General features: G+C 42.2%; 1 protein-coding gene across 17 annotated transcripts in view; it reads left to right on the forward strand.

The window, feature by feature from the left end:
• The window catches only part of EPB41 (erythrocyte membrane protein band 4.1), a 294,248-nt gene that overhangs the window by 257,435 nt on the left and 16,098 nt on the right, over nt 1–20,715 (forward strand). For 15 of the 17 annotated variants that reach the window (XM_073615541.1, XM_073615540.1, XM_073615543.1 and 12 more), the window contains 2 exons: nt 17,015–17,137; nt 19,305–19,406. In XM_073615541.1, coding sequence (XP_073471642.1) covers nt 17,015–17,137; nt 19,305–19,406 — 225 coding nt within the window. Of the gene's footprint in view, nt 1–2,561; nt 3,477–3,500; nt 3,919–17,014; nt 17,138–19,304; nt 19,407–20,715 lie in introns of those variants that run through there. The other 2 variants (XM_073615552.1, XM_073615554.1) reach the window with 2 other exon arrangements.

The following is a 20,715-nucleotide window of genomic DNA, read 5'->3' on the forward strand; positions in this document are numbered from 1 at the left end:
CTCACCATCTTGGAGTCCTTTAGGTGTTTTTTTTTAGCAAACTCCATGCTGGCTTTCATGTGTCTTGCACTGAGGAGAGGCTTCCGTCGGGCCACTCTGCCATAAAGCCCCGACTTGGGGAGGCCTGCAGTGATGGTTGACTTTCTACAACTTTCTCCCATCTCCCGACTGCATCTCTGGAGCTCAGCCACAGTGATCTTTGGGTTCTTCTTTACCTCTCTCACCAAGGCTATTCTACCCCGATAGCTCCGTTTGGCCGGACAGCCAGCTCTAGGAAGAGTTCTGGTCATCCCAAGCGTCTTCCATTTAAGGATTATGGAGGCCACTGTGCTCTTAGGAACCTTAAGTGCAGCAGAATTTTTTTTATAACCTTGGCCAGATCTGTGCCTTGCCACAATTCTTGTCTGAGCTACACACAGCACCCCATATTGCCAGAAAAACACAGAATTGTTGACATTTTTGCAGATTTATTAAAAAAGAAAAACTGAAATATCACATGGTCCTAAGTATTCAGACCCTTTGCTATGACACTCATATATTTAACTCAGGTGCTGTCCATTTCTTTTGATCATCCTTGAGATGGTTCTACACCTTCATTTGAGTCCAGCTGTGTTTGATTATACTGATTGGACTTGATTAGGAAAGCCACACACCTGTCTATATAAGACCTTACAGCTCACAGTGCATGTCAGAGCAAATGAGAATCATGAGGTCAAAGGTACTGCCTGAAGAGCTCAGAGACAGAATTGTGGCAAGGCACAGATCTGGGCTGCAGTGATGGTTGACTTTCTACAACTTTCTCCCATCTCCCGACTGCATCTCTGGAGCTCAGCCACAGTAATCTTTGGGTTCTTCTTTACCTCTCTCACCAAGGCTCTTCTCCCCCGATAGCTCAGTTTGGCCGGACGGCCAGCTCTAGGAAGGGTTCTGGTCGTCCCAAACGTCTTCCATTTAAGGATTATGGAGGCCACTGTACTCTTAGGAACCTTAAGTGCAGCAGAATTTTTTTTGTAACCTTGGCCAGATTTGTGGCTTGCCACAATTCTGTCTCTGAGCTCTTCAGGCAGTTCCTTTGACCTCATGATCCTCATTTGCTCTGACATACACTGTGAGCTGTAAGGTCTTATATAAACAGGTGTGTGGCTTTCCTAATCAAGTCCAATCAGTATAATCAAACACAGCTGGACTCAAATGAAGGTGTAGAACCATCTCAAGGGTGATCAGACGAAATGGACAGCACTTGAGTTAAATGAGTGTCACAGCAAAGGGTCTGAATACTTATACCATGTGATATTTCAGTTTTTCTTTTTTAATAAACCTGCAAAAATGTCAACAATTCTGTGTTTTTCTGTCAATATGGGGTGCTGTGTGTACATTAATGAGGATAAAAATGAACTTAAATGATTTTAGCAAATGGCTGCAATATAACAAAGAGTGAAACATTTAAGGGGGTCTGAATACTTTCTGTCCCCACTGTATGTTCATATAATGTTCAGTTTTCCAGCTGGGTTAGCAACAGGTGCTTAGATGATTTATTTAGGATCTGTAACCATGAACAGTCATTTTACAGGCCACCATAGGTAGAAAACCACTTTTTTGTTTTTTGTGAGATGCATTAAAGTGAATATGTGTGCTCATTTAAAAAACACCAAAGTAATAGTGTCAGCAGGTAGCGGACAACATAAGCCATTAGCACTTATTTTTTCTAGGCCATGTACTTCCACGCCCCTCCCAGACCAGCTGTTAACAAATAAAACATAGGCATACTATAATCATAGACCTACCCCTGTCCTTTTATGTGACATCACTCAGTTCTGCCAGTAGGTCAGTCAAGTGATGGGCACTGTATTGTGAACAGAGGCAACAGGGAGTGTACCCGTAGAGAAACCTCATGGTGGCCTGGAGGGATTGAGCATACAAATTTAGGTATCTTTGAACAGTTTTATGTATACTGTTTTATTTTGTAGTACTGCTACTTTACCTGTTTAACTGCTCAAATATTTGCTTCATACAGTTGCCAAATGCTGGTTCATGCTTATGCATAGTTTGTGTAGGTTATGGGGGCTATATCGCTGAATTTGATCAGTTGCCTCTTATTTAAATATATTAATGCAGATTTGTGGGTTCTGACGTATTAAAAGGTCCGGGGCTAAAAAGGTAACTTGCAAAGGTAAAGCTGAAGCCGAACTGTAAGAATCAATGAATGATTAAATTATTGGACAAGTGTTTTTGGCTTCTACAGCATTTAAGCTTTCTACATATCTTGCCTCGGATTGTTATATCTGCCACATTATCCCTACCATGTTAAGATTTGCAGGCGGTGGATTATCGTCCAGTATTTCAAATCCTTTGGTGGTATACCATCTTCTGCAGCTCTTCAGGGATCTCCTATGTTCTCACAGCTTGCAATGCTGAGTTTAACTATACCCTGTTCTCTTTTCTTTTCCTTTCTTTTTCTTTACTCTGTTCTCTTGCCATCTTTGTTTTCTTAAACATTCACCTTTTCTTTTTGCTTCTGTTTTTTCTTTCCTTTTCACTATTTATTTGTCCATGCTTATCAGCCATCTGGCCGTGATATCACAGAGAATTGTTGTTCAGGGATGTGCAAAGATCCAGCCCAAAGTCCCAAAACAGAGCAACGAAGAACAGTCCCTTTGCGGGAATTAAGAGCTCAGTTCTTCCTTTCATAAAAATGGTAGCAGGGTTAATTAGTAATGTTACTTGGGACACTACACATTTCTTGTTAGTCACCTTTAAATGGATTAATCACTTCCACTTCACTGTACTGTTAAAGAGCTCATTACAGTAATACTCTGCCTATGATGGTGTTCATCTAAGTTCACTGCATTGTGAACAATGCTCAACAACTCATTAGACTGTTGGTATCTTGTGGACTGGTTTTCTGCAGTGTAGGTGAATATCACAAAGGACCCCAAGTGTAAGTTACTTGCTAGGCATCTTCTATTGCCTTCACTTTATTGTAAACAGTATTTATTTAACAGGGTTTAGCAAACATCACGTGCAAAGTTATAAGAGCATTGCTTACTAAGGAAGCTAAACCCACATACAATGAAGGTTAAACTAAAACTACTATATAGGCAAGCCCCAGCAGTAGGCTTTGTTATCCCATATGTCTTTAACTTGAATGAACATGGTAATGCTTCAACCTGCCATCAGTAAATACTGTATCCACAAGCCACATTCACTGCCATTACGTGTAGGCCCATAAGAGACATATCACTTAAATTAGATACTGCCATTGACCCACCTATTGAAAACTAGCCCCTTAAATATCACTGCCTTTAAAGTGGTCAGTTGTCTTGACACACCATTTAGAATATGAACAATAGAGCCTAACCCCTTTATTGAGAAATATTTTACCTTCTAACAAACACTTTGCACATACCTAAGAAATTAATTTCATATTCCATTTGCCATCTGTTTTTCGTTTTTTTCGGTTTCACTTGTCTCTTTCTCTTCTGCCGTCCCTCTGTGGGCAGACTCAGGGTGAGGCTCCAGGGCAGGGTGAAGACCTTGTAAAACCTTCTGGGAAAGACCATCGGGTAATCCTCCCGAAAGTCTCCATCCCAATGCCGGAGGAGAAGTCCATGGAAAAGTGCCGTCTGTACCCGCTTCAACTTCCAAAGCCCCGTCTCCCATTTCTGATGTCATTTTTAATCTTTCTATTAGTGACCTTTTGGTGGCTTCTGTTCTTATGAGTGATCATTTTTTGGGGAATGCAGTCAAGTTTAGCTTTTGCTTGGCTGTTCAGTGCACCCCTCTGTGAACTGTACTTTATAAAGCTGTATAAACACACCTTTACATATGATGAAGTAGCTTATGTGTGGCTGGTTCTACAAGGTATTAACATTTCAGCTTAGTGTCATCGTTCTGCTACGAATACACTGCATGCCTCAGAATTTTTTATTTGTTTATTTGTTTATTTGGTTCTCGCTAAGGGACCAAAAACCTAGGACACATGTTGGCTATACCAGACAGCTGTAACAAAACATTTACAGACATGTAAACATTTCCACCGTTTATCAGAACTGAAGATGTCTGTGATCATAATATTATTCAGGAAAACGGTGAACTGCACACAGCATATTTATTGCGTAATCCAGTTTAATAACGATACAGTCAGCTCTTGCTCAGCCTGTCATGGCTAATATTATAAAGCAATAGTTAATTCTCAGTTACACAGAAATTCTTTATAGTGTGAAATACCTCAGGTTTTGGTGCAGAAATTTTAAACACTGATTGCGATTTGTTTTAATATGTTTTCTTTATCGTCTATTTAAGGAAATGGTAATTGTAGAAATTTTCAAACAATCGGGTTATATTGCAGCCTTCAGGATGTTGGGACACTGGCTAACAAAAATGTCTGCTGAGAAATATTAAAACATTTTTTTTAGCTTTTTTTTATTTTTATTTGTTTTCGTTTTCAGTCAAGTAGATGATCCATGACTTCAATCAAGACTTTGGTTTTGTTCCTTGAGGTAGTATCTACACAGCAGCTATCTGGATCAGTGTGTCCTTGGCAACAGCTTTGAAGGCCATACCCTGCTGGACTAAAAATTGTGGGGGCTATCCTAGAAAGGGCACTGGGCTCTGCATTGTGGCTCTTTACAAACCTTTGTGCACTGTTAGTTAACCACAGGGCATTCTCCAGATACAGAGCCATGGCACAGTCTCTGGTGTGACCCAATCTCTAAAGCCTCAGAAAAATACCTTGCAGTTGTTCTCATTGGATGACATTTTCCGCCACCACCATTTTAACATGGTAACATTTAACGGTGAAGAAACTGAGCACTGAAACTGTGCTTGGTGGAGTGTTTAAAAAAATAAACATAGGGCGGTCTAACTGCAATGCGTGACCTCAACCCATACCTCACTGTGGCTTTTATGGGCGATTTCTTAGTATACCCAGAAGCAGCTGATACCTATAATCTGGAACTATAGCTCCACCATATGAGTATCAGACCTCTCCTGTGCCCGCAAGACCCTTCATGTCCACCTCGGATTTTTGAACATTTAATAGAGCAGTCTTGCAGAGTCGTTAAGCGCTTTCTGGTGCAATCCATGGCAGAGTCTAATTGTGACTCTACCAGTCCTCTATCTCTAATGCCCCGTACACACGGTCAGATTTCCCGATGGAAAATGTTCCATGGGAGCTTTTTGATGGAAATTCCTACTGTATGTAGGCTCCATCGGATATTTTCCATCGGACTATCCGTCACGCAAAATTTGAGATCTGGATCTCAAATTTTCTGACAACAAAATCCGTCGGAAATTCCGATCGTGTGTACACAATTCCTACGCACAAAGTTCCACACATGCTCAGAATCAAGCAGAAGAACCGCACTGGCTATTGAACTTCATTTTTCTCGGCTCGTCGTACGTGTTGTATGTCACCACGTTCTTGACGTTCGCAATTTCCGACCAACTTTGTGTGACCGTGTGTATGCAAGACAAGTTTGAGCCAACATCGGTCAGAAAAAATTCATGGATTTTGTCTCAATGTCCGATGCTGTCCCAGTCTTTTAGCGCTTCTACAGCTGTAGAAACCTTCCCAATTTATAAACTACCTCTACAAAGGCTGAATTGGATTTCAACTGGAAGTTGCAAAATCTTCACCTCTCATAGTCAAGTTTTATGATTTCCCCCCCAGTTTACATTACGATATATCCTTATCCCTGCCTACCTTTTTTTTGTTTTCTTTTGTTTTTTATACAGGTTTTGTTGATCATCACAAATTCTCCCTAAGCAGTATTTAGGGTTAGAACCCTTAAAATAATTGTCAACTAAGGGTTCTTTCTGTTTGCATCCATGTTGTGAGGGCTTTCGCATCTATGGATATCTCCTTTAAAAGATTGGTTGTCTGTCAGGTATAACCCTGGATCTCCCTGAATTCAAAGGTCTGGGCATTTAACTTAAATTTCGACGACTGTTAACAGAATGGTCTCTTGCCTGGACATGTTCTGTCTGTCTGAGCTTCCTTTACCTGAAGTCAAGGGTTATTTATGATAGGGTTTATCCTTTCCTGCAGTTGTCCAAATTAGTTTTTTACTGCTATTGGACGTAGTATGTTTATTTTTACTCTTGGTCTTGGTCCTGGAAACATTATGATTTATTGGGCAGTTTAGTTGCTGGTCTAATTTTTCCACTTTTTTGGTGGATGGTTAGGCCTCCATTTTCTGACTAAGACTCATGGCACTTTACAGTTGTACTTTCTTCTCTTTTGTGGTGTTTATCTGCCCTGTTATTCAGCTCCAGGTTGATCCCTGTTGCATTTCCCTTAGCCAAGGCAATTTCCAGATTGGTTAGCCCCTTTTCATCTATCCTACTTTAGGTGTTGATTCCTTAAGATACTCTTGCAGTATGATTTCCACATTTACAGCTTTTACACCCCCCCCCCCCCAACTGCTTTTGGATGTCCTGGCTGTTTAAGAATTTCCACAGTTGACAGTTGGATGGACGATAAAGAAAATACTTTTTTTTTTTCCTTCTGAAAGCTTATTATTTGGATTAAACAACTTGTGTTTTAGGTTCTTGGGCTCAATAAATTGGATTTTATCTTTTATATATATAAATGTGTGTGTTTATATAAACACAGCTAACTGTACTACAGTTCTGCATTGCACTGCCTCTAATGTTTCATGCCTTTCCAAAGGCCAAGGAACTGATAAGGACCACTAACAATGGAATCTGAGTATTTGGACTTGTCGGCTTCTCTTTTATTCCTTTTAGATGTCATCATTCATGTTTGTATGTTTGCTACTTTTAGTCATCCATGTAGTGGCCTTTACCCTTTCTATTATTGTCAATTACAGGCATAATAGAAACATGAACTCCTCTATGATGGACTGTTGCCATGTCCTCAAAAGTCAGCACTTTTAATATTTATGCTTTATATGATGATTACTGAAATAGAAAAACTGTAGCTTAAGAAAATTCCTAGATTGTAGCAGTCTTCATACTTCCAGCACCACTTTGCTATTATGATGCTTTGTATAAATAGTGTCATGTAATTGATTTCTTGGTTCACTATGCTTTTGCCATGCATTCTTGTTTCTTCTGATGGTACACAAATCCATCCTAAGATTCACTTAAAGCATGCAAAGTATAAAACCACAAATGTGGATAGTTATCTGAACTGCTGCTTGTATATTTTTTATGAAATCTAGAATTCAATGTGTCTGTTTTGGTGCTTTAGCCTTTGCAAAGCATTGTTATTGAGCCAATGGGAATAGCTTTAATAAAATAACTGGTGTTTTAAAATCTGTTTGACAAATTATATTCACAGTCACTCTGTGGGATATGCTTACCTGATTTTTAGTGGAAGAGCATCTTGTATGAAAGCTTACCTTCTGATGTTCTCTTTACCGTATAATATGCTTCATGTATAGAAAATGGAAGGAATGCAAAAAAGAGGGCATTCTTGGAACCTAGTTGTACTTGGAATTTGTATTCTAGGCCAACACATCTACTATCTGTCTTTTTACATAAATGTCTACTGTCCTGCCCCCAGAAAATATGCCCTTCTTCCCAAGAGGCACTGCATTTAGTACAGTGTTTGTCAATCCATGAGTACCCTTTATAAAGAAATTTTTTTATGTTTCCCCTGGTGTGGTTTACTATGCCTATATTACCCTTTGACATTGGTTCCCCTTGTTTATATATAAAAGTTTTCCAAACAATCCCTTACAATTTAAAAGTAACTTAAACACTGCCTCAAGTCCGTTTTCTATATGATTTCAGAATTTTCAGTCTCTATACTGATGTGATAAATTTATTTTTGACAGAAGACTTCAGATTTCCATATTTTTATAATTAATTTGCCAGCTCGGTAAATACTTTTAGGAGATTCTATGAAGTATGTCCCCAGCAATTGTATGTCATGTTCTATGAACTTGAAATGTTACCCAAGCTGTAGCTTTTGTTTTCCATCCTATGCATATCTTGTTGTCCTGAGCCCTTAGCCTTCAGAATACTTATATATCTATATATAGCCTTATTAGGGCCTTGGCATTAAGATATTCTATGACATTACGGATATAATATTTTCCTTTTTTTTTTTTATTTGAGAATTTGTCCTCAAGTAAACCCTACTGGCTAAGCTGTAAAGCTTTCATGAGTGCTGCAAGTTGTTTATTAATACAGTCTGGTAAAAGTTCTTCTAAAACATGATGTAATTTGAAGGAGACTGTATGGATGATATCTGCCCATTTTCTTAGTGTTACTAACAGTATGTATTCTGATTTATATTAGCTGTTCTTTTAACAAATAATATTTCTATTTATAATACAGTTTATTTTTTCACATGTTAAGCCTGAGTTTTATTTGCCTCTAATGTAAAATGTGTACTTTAATATCCTTGCCCTAGTATATTACAGATTCACTGTTATGATTGTACTTTAGTTTTTTAAAAATGCTTTTTTATTCATTTTCTTCCCTTTGTTAATCTGTATTGTTTATAGGTTCTGATTCTGCTCACTGTTTTATCACTTATTCTAAGTATTTTGCTTATTCTGTTACTAATGTTCTCAACTGGACACTACTCCATATGGCTCATGTCATTATCACTGTCTCTGTGAATGAAATAAACAAACTGCTGTCTCCTATTTTAGATTTTATTTGTTCCTATTAGATAACATTATATGTTTAATAGCAAGTTAACATGTCATTTTAGTGGTAGGACATATTCAGAGAAAATTCTGAATATCAATATTTTTCTTCAAGAAAAAGTCCTCATTTGAGTTTAGGATTTAAATGGTTAATTCATTTTTAAAGTCTGGATGCTTTGTGGCTTTGGCTGGGACTGAAACATAAACCTTCTTACAGGTGAGTTGAGTGGAGGAAAAAGATTATACAGCAGCATAAAACAGAAATTAATGCAGTGATATATTTACTTAAAGTGATATTAAAGTCTTGATTTTTTTTTTTTTTTAAATAACAAACATGTTATACTTGCCTGATCTGTGCAATGGTTTATTCATTCATAGAATGCATTAAGATTAAAAAAAAAAAAATTTCTGCCTTTAGAAGCGCTTTAAAATTAAAATGTTAATTACTGTACTGAAATCTTGCTTTATATGGTGATCTCAGAATTCTCTGCACAGCAGATATTAGTCAATGTGAGAGGGTATCTTCTGTGCCTTACTCAGACTGTGTTGCATTCTACAATGCCATCAGTCTTGCATGTTTTCAGGCACTGGAATCTAGTGGAGGAGGCATCTAGATATTTGCATCTAGATATTTTAAATAAGGTGGATAGAATAGTGAGGCTCTCGGCACATCCATGTTTGGTCTTAACCATTGAGTAGGCAGGTGACACAAGAGCTAGAGAAGATATCATCCTTTAGTCTATGCAAAGGAAGGTAAATCACACAGAACACAATTGCAGATATATTTGATAGTCTACAATTAAACATTTAAAATGTATACTTAAAAGTATAGGTGCTGCAGATGCTGGGGGGAACAGAGGACTCTACTTCACATTTTCTGGACATGTCCTAAAATAAAACTGTATTGGTCTGAGGTGCAAAAGATCACCCATCAATTTACGGATTTCCTGTTGTCGGGATCCTGCCGCCTTCTTGCTCCATTTCTATGAAATTCCCCTTAAGACATATAAGATATCTATACTTTGTCACATGGTTAATGCTGCCAAAGCCTGTATCACATTGTTAACCCTCCTTCCATTGCCATGTGGTTCAACAAAGTCAGGAGTATTCAAGTGGTTGCACACCCTGTACAACCACTTTTACCTACAGGTAAGCCTATATTCAGGCTTACCTCTAGGTGCTGGAAATATCTACATCTGTTTATTTACAATAAAGCTGTGCGCCGATGTCTACAGCGCATGCGCATGTTAGAAAGGGCAGATCGTGCCGTTTCTAAAGGGGGTTATGCCAGAGTTTGTGGCCCCGGAAGGAAGAGGGGTAAAGATGGACGCTCGCTGCTAGTGGGGACAGCGGTGACATCGCAGGCTTCGGTTTCAGGTAAGTGACACGTAATGGGCTACTACAATGCGATGCATAGTAGCCCAAAATGCTTTACCTTTGCAGGGAAATAAAGAGGAAGTAAAACCCATCAGGGTTTACTTTCTCTTTTAACGCTTTGGAGGACCTAGTACTTACCGCCAAAACAGGAGAGAGCAATATACTAAAACGTGGTCATATTGGAACATATATGTACAGTATCTCACAAAAGTGAGTACACCCCTCACATTTTTGTAAATATTTTATTCTATCTTTTCATGTGACAACACTGAAGAAATGACACTTTGCTACAATGTAAAGTAGTTAGTGTACAGCTTGTATAACAGTGTAAATTTGCTGTCCCCTCAAAATAACTCAGCACACAGCCATTAATGTCTAAACCGCTGGCAACAAAAGTGAGTACACCCCTAAGTGAAAATGTCCAAATTGGCCCAAAGTGTCAATATTTTGTGTGGCCACCATTATTTTCCAGCACTGCCTTAACCCTCTTGGGCATGGAGTTCACCAGAGCTTCACAGGTTGCCACTGGAGTTTTTCCCACCAATCTTGCTGACACTTAAACGTGTCCCACCACCCTCCTTCCCCCATTTTTAGTGGGGTTTTTATTTTTATTTTACCCTTCTTTCTTTCCTCATCTGTTTCCTATTTCTCTGGTGCTCATAGGCTTCCTTCTCCTCCCCCATCTCTCTTTTCCCCTACTTTCTTAACCAAAAAATCTTAAAAACTTGGAGTGTCCATCTGAGTGATTTCCGCAACATTTGTTAGGATTTGCCCTGGATTTTTGATGAGTGTTTAATTTGTCTTCTCTGGGCGCCTGATGTTTTGCATATTCTATATCTCTCACTGAGGCAATTTTATCTTTGTTTTAAGGGATACCACTTACAATATGTGAATAGGTTTGTATTGTTCTGCTCTGATGGATACTTTATTCTATAAATAAAGAATTTGGAAAAAAAAGAAAAGTATGGGAAAAGCTTTTTTGACCAAACTTGTGGGTCACAGGAGTGCACTTATTTCTGTACTCTTGCAACCCAGATTGAGCCGACAGTGGGCTAAAGCTTGCTGGTAGCTGATGTCACAGAGCGTTCTATGCTCTGCAGGGATCCTAACAATAATGTCGAGATCCCCCCAGATGCTTGACCTGCAGCCTCTCGGCACAACAATGAAAGCCTGAGCCAGAAGGTCCAGTCCAAATATGCAGCTGTGCTCAGGCTATAAGTCAAGACTGGTCATGGGAGATGGAAGCTGGATGCGGGGACAACTGTCAGTGTAGCTGGAACCTTTGGGGTGTCAGCACAAATCACAGTCCACAAGGCCCACTGTGCCTTATGAACAAGGGGTATAGTCTGCGTGCAGAAAAAAAACTAGCTGACTTGAGTGCAGTGAAAGCTTTCTCAAGCTGACTGGAGGCACTGGGAGAGTGCTCTCTTCCCACTTGCAGCACCTACAGCCCTTCTTTGACAGCACTCCCTGCATCCAGTCTTCAGAGCACAGCCAGCGAAAATCCACTGACTTCTTGTCCTTTGAGTCCTTGTACATATCCAGGTACGAAGCCCCATGGCTTTGTTCTTTCCATTACTAGCATTCTGCACATCAGGCAGAATGTGATTGGCTACCATGCTTTGTCCTCTCCCAGTGCCTCTAGACTGCTTGGGACAGCTTTCACTGAACTTAATTCAGTTAGTTGCTTTCTGCATCCAGACAGATCATAAGGCACAGTGGGCCTTGTGGACTATGATTTGTGCTGACACCTCAAAGCTTCCAGCTGCACTGACAGTTGTCCCTACATCCAGCCTCCTTCTCCTGCAGCCATTCATTCCATTTCATAACATGTGCACAGCTGTATATGTGAACTGGACCTTCTGCCAGCCCTTCTGTGTAACTGATTCTTTTTATTTATTTATTCATTTTCTCATTGAGAATGCACAAGCATCCTCCTTCATGAAAGAGCACCGACAGGGGAATCTAGGATCAGCTCCTCTCATCCTGTATTTGCCCAACTGCCTAAAGAGGAGCAGGGTCACTTCTGTTACTGATGCTGCTAGCCCTCAGGAGAATTGCCCTTCGGCTGTCCTTTAGACTTGGAAAGGATTGCCGTCACATGACAGGCACTAAATACTGCAAAATGAAGGTTTGTGTGTATGTATATATGTGTGTGTGTGTGTGTGTGTGTGTGTATATATATATATATATATATATATATATATATATATATATATATATATAATATATATATATATAATTAGTGATGGACCGCCCACCGTCGTTGTATGACGGTACTTTTAAGAGGAATATCGTTATGGCAGCAGCTAGCTGCAATAACCCCGGTATCCTCCTCTTCAGTGAGTGGTCCGGTTTCAGATAAAAGTGGTCTCTGTGGCGGATTCGCCGCAAGATCACTTTTTTTTCGTAGGTGGCGGGAGAGGGCCCCTCCCGCCACACTCCGGTGCCCTCCACCGCTTACCGTAGCCGTTGGCAGAGGCGATCAGATCTTTGCCCTTGCTGGGCATGGAGACGAGTGAAGGGAAGATGGCCCCCACCCGTCTCCATAACAATGCAGGGCAGAAGCGACGTCAAAACCTCACCTTCCGCCTATAGCTCTTAAAGGGCCTTTTTTTTTTTTTTTTTTTTTTTTTTTTTTTTTTTTTTTTAATGACAACATTTTTTATTTTATTTCTTATTGCATTTTAGTGTAAATATGAGATCTGAGGTCTTTTTAAGGTCCTGTCATGCTTTTTTTTTTTCTATTACAAGGGATGTTTACATTCCTTGGAATAGGAATAAAAGTGACACCGTTTTTTATTTATTTTTAAAAACAGTGTAAAAATAAAAGGTAAAATAAATGAGAAAACCCGTCCCGACGAGCTCACGCACAGAAGCGAACGCATACGTGAGTAGCTCCCGCATATGAAAATGGTGTTCAAACCACACATGTGAGGTATCACCATGATCGGTAGAACGAGAGCAATAATTCTAGCCCTAGACCTCCTCTGTTACTCAAAACATGCAACCTGTAGAATTTTTTAAATGTCGCCTATGGAGATTTTTAAAAGTAAAAGTTTGTCGCCATTCAACGAGCGGGCGCAATTTTGAAGTGTGACATGTTGGGTATCAATTTACTCAGCGTAACATTATCTTTCACAATATAAAAAAATTATGATAACTTTACTATTGCCTTATTTTTTAATTAAAAAAAGTGTATTTTTTCCCCCCAAAAAAGTGCGCTTATAGGACCGCTGCGCAAATACGGTGTGACAGAAAGTATTGCAACGACTGCCATTTTATTTTCTAGGGTGTTCGAAAAACAAATGTATAATGTTTGGGAGTTATAAGTAACTTTCTAGCAAAAAAAAATGTTTTTAACTTGTAAACAACAAATCTCAGAAAGAGGCTTGGTCCTTAAGTGGTTAATGATTGCGGTAGAGTATTTAAGTGATTGTAAACATCCAATTTTTCTTTTTTTTATTATTAAACTAGTAAACACATTATACTTGCCTGCTATGTGCAATGGTATTGCAACGTGGTCCCGGTCTCCTCTTCTGGGGTCCCCCGCTGGCACTTTTGGCTGCTCCTCTCTTCTGAGTTCCCCCATAGCAAGCTATGGTCTCTGGGCCCTTTTATGCAGGCTTGCTCCCAAGTTGGCCTGTGTGCGTCAATAGATATGCACAGCATGGCTCCACCCGCTCCATCCTCACAGGTTATTATTGCCTCTGCGTCCTGTAAATGCAGGAAGTGAGGAGAGCTGAGCTGCCGGCGGGGACAGTGCTGGATTAAAGTTGTTGATGGGTAAGTGTTTGTTTAAAGAGATGAGGGGAGGCACAGACATTGGAGGGTTTTTACCTTATGGCCGTGTTCTCATATGTGCGGCCACGGCTCACAGCATGGGATCCCGTGCGTTTCTGTACACCGGTTCAAATGCCACTCGGGTCTGAATTTTTGCCTGAATTCACACCTGAACCGGAGCCAAAGATGCACAGGGCCCTTCTGCAATCTGCACCATGGCCGCCCCGGACCTTTGTGAACCGGCTCCATTGAGAGCCAGTCACATTTGCCTGTCATGCGAATTGGATGCAGAGAAACCTGCATCCAATCTGCATATATATGTGAACCCAGCCTCATGCAGAGAATACATTAAAGTGGATGTAAACCTGATTCATGAAATTTGACCTAAGCACATATATCTGTAGAGTTTACTTATGTCTTTCCAAAGCCCTAAGTCCCGTATCTTTCTGCTGCTCCATTCTTCTGTTATCGGCATAACTTCTGATAAGTTCTTCGACACAGGAGATAAAAGCAGCTGGAAATTTGTGTTTGGGTGGGTGCTATAAATAGCTTGTCTATTTACAGCACAGCTCTGCACATTGCTTCCTTCCTCTGCCTATGTGGAGAGGAGGTGTGTGCCTTTCCTCCAATCAGCTGTCACACAGTGTATGCCAAGACTTCACGCCCAGTGCTGAACGTAAGAAAAAAATCTAGGATGATCTGCACTTTCTAAAGAATATAGCAAGCTGAAGACAGCAGATATACATGTAAAACGTTATATAGGGAGATTTGTTTCATCCCTGTGTATTATCTGGGGCTGTTCACTTCACTGGGTATATGTGAGGGTTTACATCCACTTTAAGGTAAAAAAAAAAAATCCTTTTGTGATTTGAACCACTTTAAGGCTGGGTTCACACTGGTCCGACAAACGCTCCGACATTGGGAGCTCATGTCGCATGACGTGTGAAATTTAATGTTTCCCTATGGGAGCCGTCCTAACTGGTCCGACACAAGTCGTTCCGACTTTAGAAATGCTCCCTGTACTACTTTGGTCCGACTTTGATCCTACTTCAGCCTATTGACTATCATTGAAGTCGGATCAAAGTCGGATTGCCGTCTCGCATGATCCGACTTCGGCACGCGACTTGTGCTCAGATCATCTTGAGGGGGAACTCCGCGCCAAATTTTAGATAAAAATCCGGCATGGGTTCCCCCTCCAAGAGCATAGCAGGCCCTTGGGTCTGGTATGGAACTTGAGGGGAACCCCCTACGCCGAAAAAGCGGCGTGGGGGGTTCCCCCAATCCATACCAGACCCTTATCCGAGCACGCAGCCCGGCCGGACAGGAATGGGGGTGGGGACGAGCGAGCGCCCCCCCCCCTCCTGAACCGTACCAGGCTGCATGCCCTCAACATGGGGGGTTGTTGCCTTGGGGGAGGGGGGCGCGCTGCGGCCCCCCCACCCCAAAGCACCTTGTCCCCATGTTGATGAGGACAAGGGCCTCTTCCCGACAACCCTGGCCGTTGGTTGTCGGGGTCTGCGGGCGGGGGGCTTATCGGAATCCGGGAGCCCCCTTTAATAAGGGAGCCCCCAGATCCCAGCCCCCCACCCTATGTGAATGAGTATGGGGTACAGCGTACCCCTACCCATTCACCTAGGAAAAAAGTGTCAATTTAAAAAAAAACACTACACAGATTTTTAAAGCATTTTATTAGACAGCTCCGGGGGTCTTCTTCCGACTTCGGGGGTCTCTCCGGTTCTTCTCCACGCTCTCCGGATCTTCTGCCGGGCTCCTCCGCTCTCTTCTGCTCTTTTGCCGCTCTTTTGCTAAAGCGGAGGAGCCTGGTCTTCAGTCTTCAGCCTTCTGCCTTCTGCCCTCTTCTCCTGATGTTGACACGACGCTCTCTGGGGCTAGAATGCTCTCTGTGCGCTCTGCTCTGACTTATATAGGCGGTGACCCCGCCCCCTTATGCCGTCACAGTCCCTGGGCATGCTGGGACTGTGACGTTTTAGGGGGCGTGATCATCACCCGATGACCACGCCCCCTTATGCCGTCATAGTCCCAGCATGCCCAGGGACTGTGACGGCATAAGGGGGCGGGGTCACCGCCTATATAAGTCAGAGCAGAGCGCACAGAGAGCATTCTAGCCCCAGAGAGCGTCGTGTCAACATCAGGAGAAGAGGGCAGAAGGCAGAAGATTGAAGACCAGGCTCCTCCGCTTTAGCAAAAGAGCGGCAAAAGAGCAGAAGAGAGCGGAGGAGCCCGGCAGAAGATCCGGAGAGCGTGGAGAAGAACCGGAGAGACCCCCGAAGTCGGAAGAAGACCCCCGGAGCTGTCTAATAAAATGCTTTAAAAATCTGTGTAGTGTTTTTTTTTAAATTGACATTTTTTTCCTAGGTGAATGGGTAGGGGTACGCTGTACCCCATACTCATTCACATAGGGTGGGGGGCCGGGATATGGGGGCTCCCTTATTAAAGGGGGCTCCCGGATTCCGATAAGCCCCCCGCCCGCAGACCCCGACAACCAACGGCCAGGGTTGTCGGGAAGAGGCCCTTGTCCTCATCAACATGGGGACAAGGTGCTTTGGGGTGGGGGGGCCGCAGCGCGCCCCCTCCCCCAAGGCACCACCCCCCATGTTGAGGGCATGCGGCCTGGTACGGTTCAGGAGGGGGGGGGGCGCTCGCTCGTCCCCACCCCCATTCCTGTCCGGCCGGGCTGCGTGCTCGGATAAGGGTCTGGTATGGATTGGGGGCGACCCCCCACGCCGTTTTTTCGGCGTAGGGGGTTCCCCTCAAGGTCCATACCAGACCCAAGGGCCTGGTATGCCTCTGGAGGGGGAACCCATGCCGGTTTTTTATTTAAAATTTGGCGCGGAGTTCCCCCCTAAAGATTCATACCAAACACAGTGCCGGCATTGGCGGGGATCCAAGTCGGATCCCCGTTCATTGAAAGTCGGACACATGCCGGCTTAATGTCGCAGGGCAAAGTCGGATCCAAAGTAGGACGGCTGTCGTGTCGCACCAGTGTGAACCCAGCCTCAGTATAAGGCTTTTCGTCAACTTTAAGTAAGCCCATGTATTGTGAAAGACCCTTGAGTTGAGATTTTAGAGAATACACACGCGCACACACACAGACAATTGCTTCTATTACATAAGGATTTCTGCATACGTTTTTCATAGGTATCTAGAAGCTAAACCAAAGAATGATGATCAGACTTTTTCTAATATCATTTTGCTTTTCTGTGCAGCCTCCCTTGGTGAAAACACAAACTGTGACGATCTCTAATGCTTCAGAGAAAGGGCAAATACCTACCAAGGAGGTTCCCTTGGTACACACAGAAACTAAAACAATCACATATGAGGCAGCTAAAGTAAGTATTGACCTTACAGCTGTGTGAATTTGAAAACCAAAAATCTTTAAAACGGCATGTAGAGTACAGTAACTCAGAACCAGGGATGTAAAATTTCCAGAAACCAGTGCCCTTAAAATAATACTAGTACTTCTCTTTTTAACCTTCGTGAACGAAAACGTTCTACTTAATATTTTCTGATAGTTTTTAGGATTCTATCAACTGGCCCCTGAAACATGTTTTTTCACTGACCATAACAATCATCTTTCATTATTCTAGCTAGTAGGTAAAATCTGGCTGTTATTGGTTACTGCAATTTGCACATCACTGTTCCTGCACTTTTAATGAATAGGCCTATACCTGTATATATAGATGTACAGTGGAACCTCGGATTACGAGCATAATCCGTTCCAGGATTATGCTCGTAATCCAAAGTATTCGCATATCAAAGCGAGTTTTCCCATTGAAATCGATGGAAACTAAAATAATTAGTTCCGCATTGACTTCAGTGGGATGCAATACCGAATGCGGCCAGAGGCGGGGGCGCCGGAGAGCCTCGGAAACGGCCGAAAAGGCCCGAGCACACTTCGGCAAACCTTGGAAAGACTCCGTTTACGAGCCTTTCCGGGGGTTGCCGAGGTCAGCCAAACTGTCCTCTGGCCTTTCCATGCATTTCCGAACGTCGACGATCGGCGACTTTCGGCTCTGCTCAGCTCCGGCGCCCCCCACCTCAGGCCAAAAGCAGTACTGCACACCACTTTTGGCCTGAATCCTGCTCATTTTGCATGACAACTGTCGCAAACCGAGTTAGGATTTTTAGAAATTCAGTGCTCGGTTTGTGAAACGCTCGTTAACCGCGTTACTCGCAAACCGAGGTTCCACTGTGTGCACATTTTCCTCTTATTTGGGTGATTACAGAGGTTGAAGAAGACCCTAATATCACCAGTTTTATTCACTTTTTTAATCTACATTGAAAGCGGAACTAAAGGAATCCTTACTTACCTTTCCGCCAATGGTCCCTGTCCCTTGTCAGCATCATCTTCAGTGTGCCGGTCTCCCGGCCATCTCATTGGCTGGCACGGGGTGAAGTTATTCATGTGCAGGAGCCACCCATCCTGGTGCATAAAGATTGGCCCGTTTACATGCTGGAGATAACTGCGAGCAGACAGATAGGTGCATATTATTGCAGAAGAGACATTGCATATCTCTTCTGCGATAATAGCCTGGCTGCTCACAGTCTGTCCATAACAAGACTTCACTTCCACATTACATATCCTATTACCTAATACAGCACTTGATGCACGTTGTTGATATGGTTTCTAACTATATATTTTTTCAGCTCTAGATTATCAAATTGTTGTGCCATGCTTATCAATAATAATAGATCTGTTAGCTTTATATTTCCAGTGGTCTTGTATCAATACAGACTCTGTATTTGTTATCCCTAATCCTTAAAAAAGGTAACATAAAAAAAAAACGGCAAATCATGTTGCTTGAACTGAGCCTGAGGTAGTCTGCTTTGTTTCATCAGAACACATGTAAATATCATGCCATGAAAATGTAAAAGGCATTAAAAGACAATGTGAGTTATGTGACCACCTTTGCAATATGCTTAGATCCAGTTAAACTAAAGCTGCAACTAAGCATAAGCACAGTACCGATTTTATTTTACTTTGGGGTGTAACATTTGCTTACCCAACACTTGTTCCCACAGTGCTACAATCTCACTCCCAGATTCCTGTGTACATTACAGGTCAGGTCCCACTCAGCGTTGTAGCATTGTCATGTCACAGCACTTACGACTGGTGATCGGCTGTGCAGGCAGGCTGTGAGAGGCAGGAGGAGTGTCACACATTACGCAATTCCCGAAAGCAATAGGTATTTTTTTGAGTTACCTGGCCAGTGGTAGATCAAAGCATCAGGAAAGTGGATGAAAACTATTTCCTGCGTATGCTCTAAAGACCAATTTGAACCGGTACAGGTTCCTTTTACTACTTTTTCAGCTGTATAATTTGATGTAGATATGTAAAATTTTACGATTAAAATCTTTTTGTTGATCAGTTATATTTTAATATGTAACGTTTATTCTTGTGCCATCTTTCTACTAGTAACTTTACGTGTGGTATGGAAGAATGTAGCAGGTTAAGGGTATATTGTCATAGCCTTACATTTTTGCTTCTTTCAACAGAGTGATGATGTTAACAATGATGGAGAACCTGGCATTCTGCTTAATGCCCACACAATTACCTCTGAAACGACCAGTAGTACCACCACAACTCAGATTACCAAGGTAAAGTACCCTAGCTGATGTCACATTATTAAAAGGGGACCTAAATTCAACATGTGTGCATGCTGTATATATTTAGGAAGCATGATAGGAGTGGTAGAATTTATAAAAATGTCTGTGGCAATCCACTTTTGGGTATGTCACTTAAATCTTGGACAGTGCAGCAATGCTAAGGGTCATGTGACCCCATGTTGGGTCAAGGTCTTGTGAGTAGAAACTAAGTACAAAAGAATCTGTTTTACTTGTATAACCACTTCCTGCCCGGCCTATAGCAAAATAATGGCCGGGCACAGGTTCCATTATCCTGACTGAATGTCATATGACGTCCAGCAGATAAGCCACTCGCGTGGTGATCGGTAGTGCATTTTTTTTCTCTCTGACACACTGCATCTCTGATCTCGGTAAAGAGCCTATGACGTGGCCCTTTACCATGTGTTCAGCTGTGTCCAATCACAGCGTAACCAGGAAGTGCCGGTTATCGGCTTTCCTCTATTCTCGCTGATAGGGCACGAGTAGAGGAGAGCCGATAAGCGGCTCTCCCGAGGGGTGGTCTGCGCTTATAATTAGCGCATTGATTATTAGTGCAGCCCCATCAGTGGTGCCCACCTGAGATGTCAGTCCGTGCCTACCTGGGATGCCAATCAGTGCCCATCAGTAATACCTGTCAGTGCCTCCTCATCGGTGCTGCCCATCAGTCCAGCACATCATTGCCCATCAGTTCCACCCATCGGTGCTCATCAATGCTGCCTATCAGTGCTGCTTATTAATGCTTCCTTATCAGTGACCATTAGTGCCACCTCATCAGTGGCCGTCAGTGAAGGAGAAAACTTATTTACAAAATTTTATAACAGAAACAAAGAAAAAAATGTTTAGCAAAAAATACCACCAAAAGAAAGCTTTATTCGTGGGGAAAAAAAATATATAAAAATGTCATATGGGTACAGTGTTGCATGACCGCGCAATTGTCATTTAAAGTGTGACAACACTGAAAGCTAAAAATTGGTCTGGGCAGGAAGGGGGTGAAAGTGCCCGGTATTGAAGTGGTTGAAGTGAATCTATGCCTTGCCGATGCAGAGAAAGTCACGGTTTACTCTAACCTTCCCCAGCAACATACAGTCACCTTCCTTTTGCTTTCCCATTGCTATGTTTAGCTGCTGGGCAGAAGACATAACACTGTGTAATCTAGAAGTCACTCAAGTGCTATCTTAGACAGGGCTGTGGATTCTAATCTGTGACAGTGCTGGTGCTTGTTGATTGGTCCAGCCATAGCATATGCTCCTGCATACGTTAATGTATTGGATAGCTTCTATGG

Source organism: Aquarana catesbeiana, linkage group LG02 (genome assembly GCF_042186555.1).
Source record: "Aquarana catesbeiana isolate 2022-GZ linkage group LG02, ASM4218655v1, whole genome shotgun sequence".
Taxonomy (NCBI): Eukaryota; Metazoa; Chordata; class Amphibia; order Anura; family Ranidae; genus Aquarana; species Aquarana catesbeiana.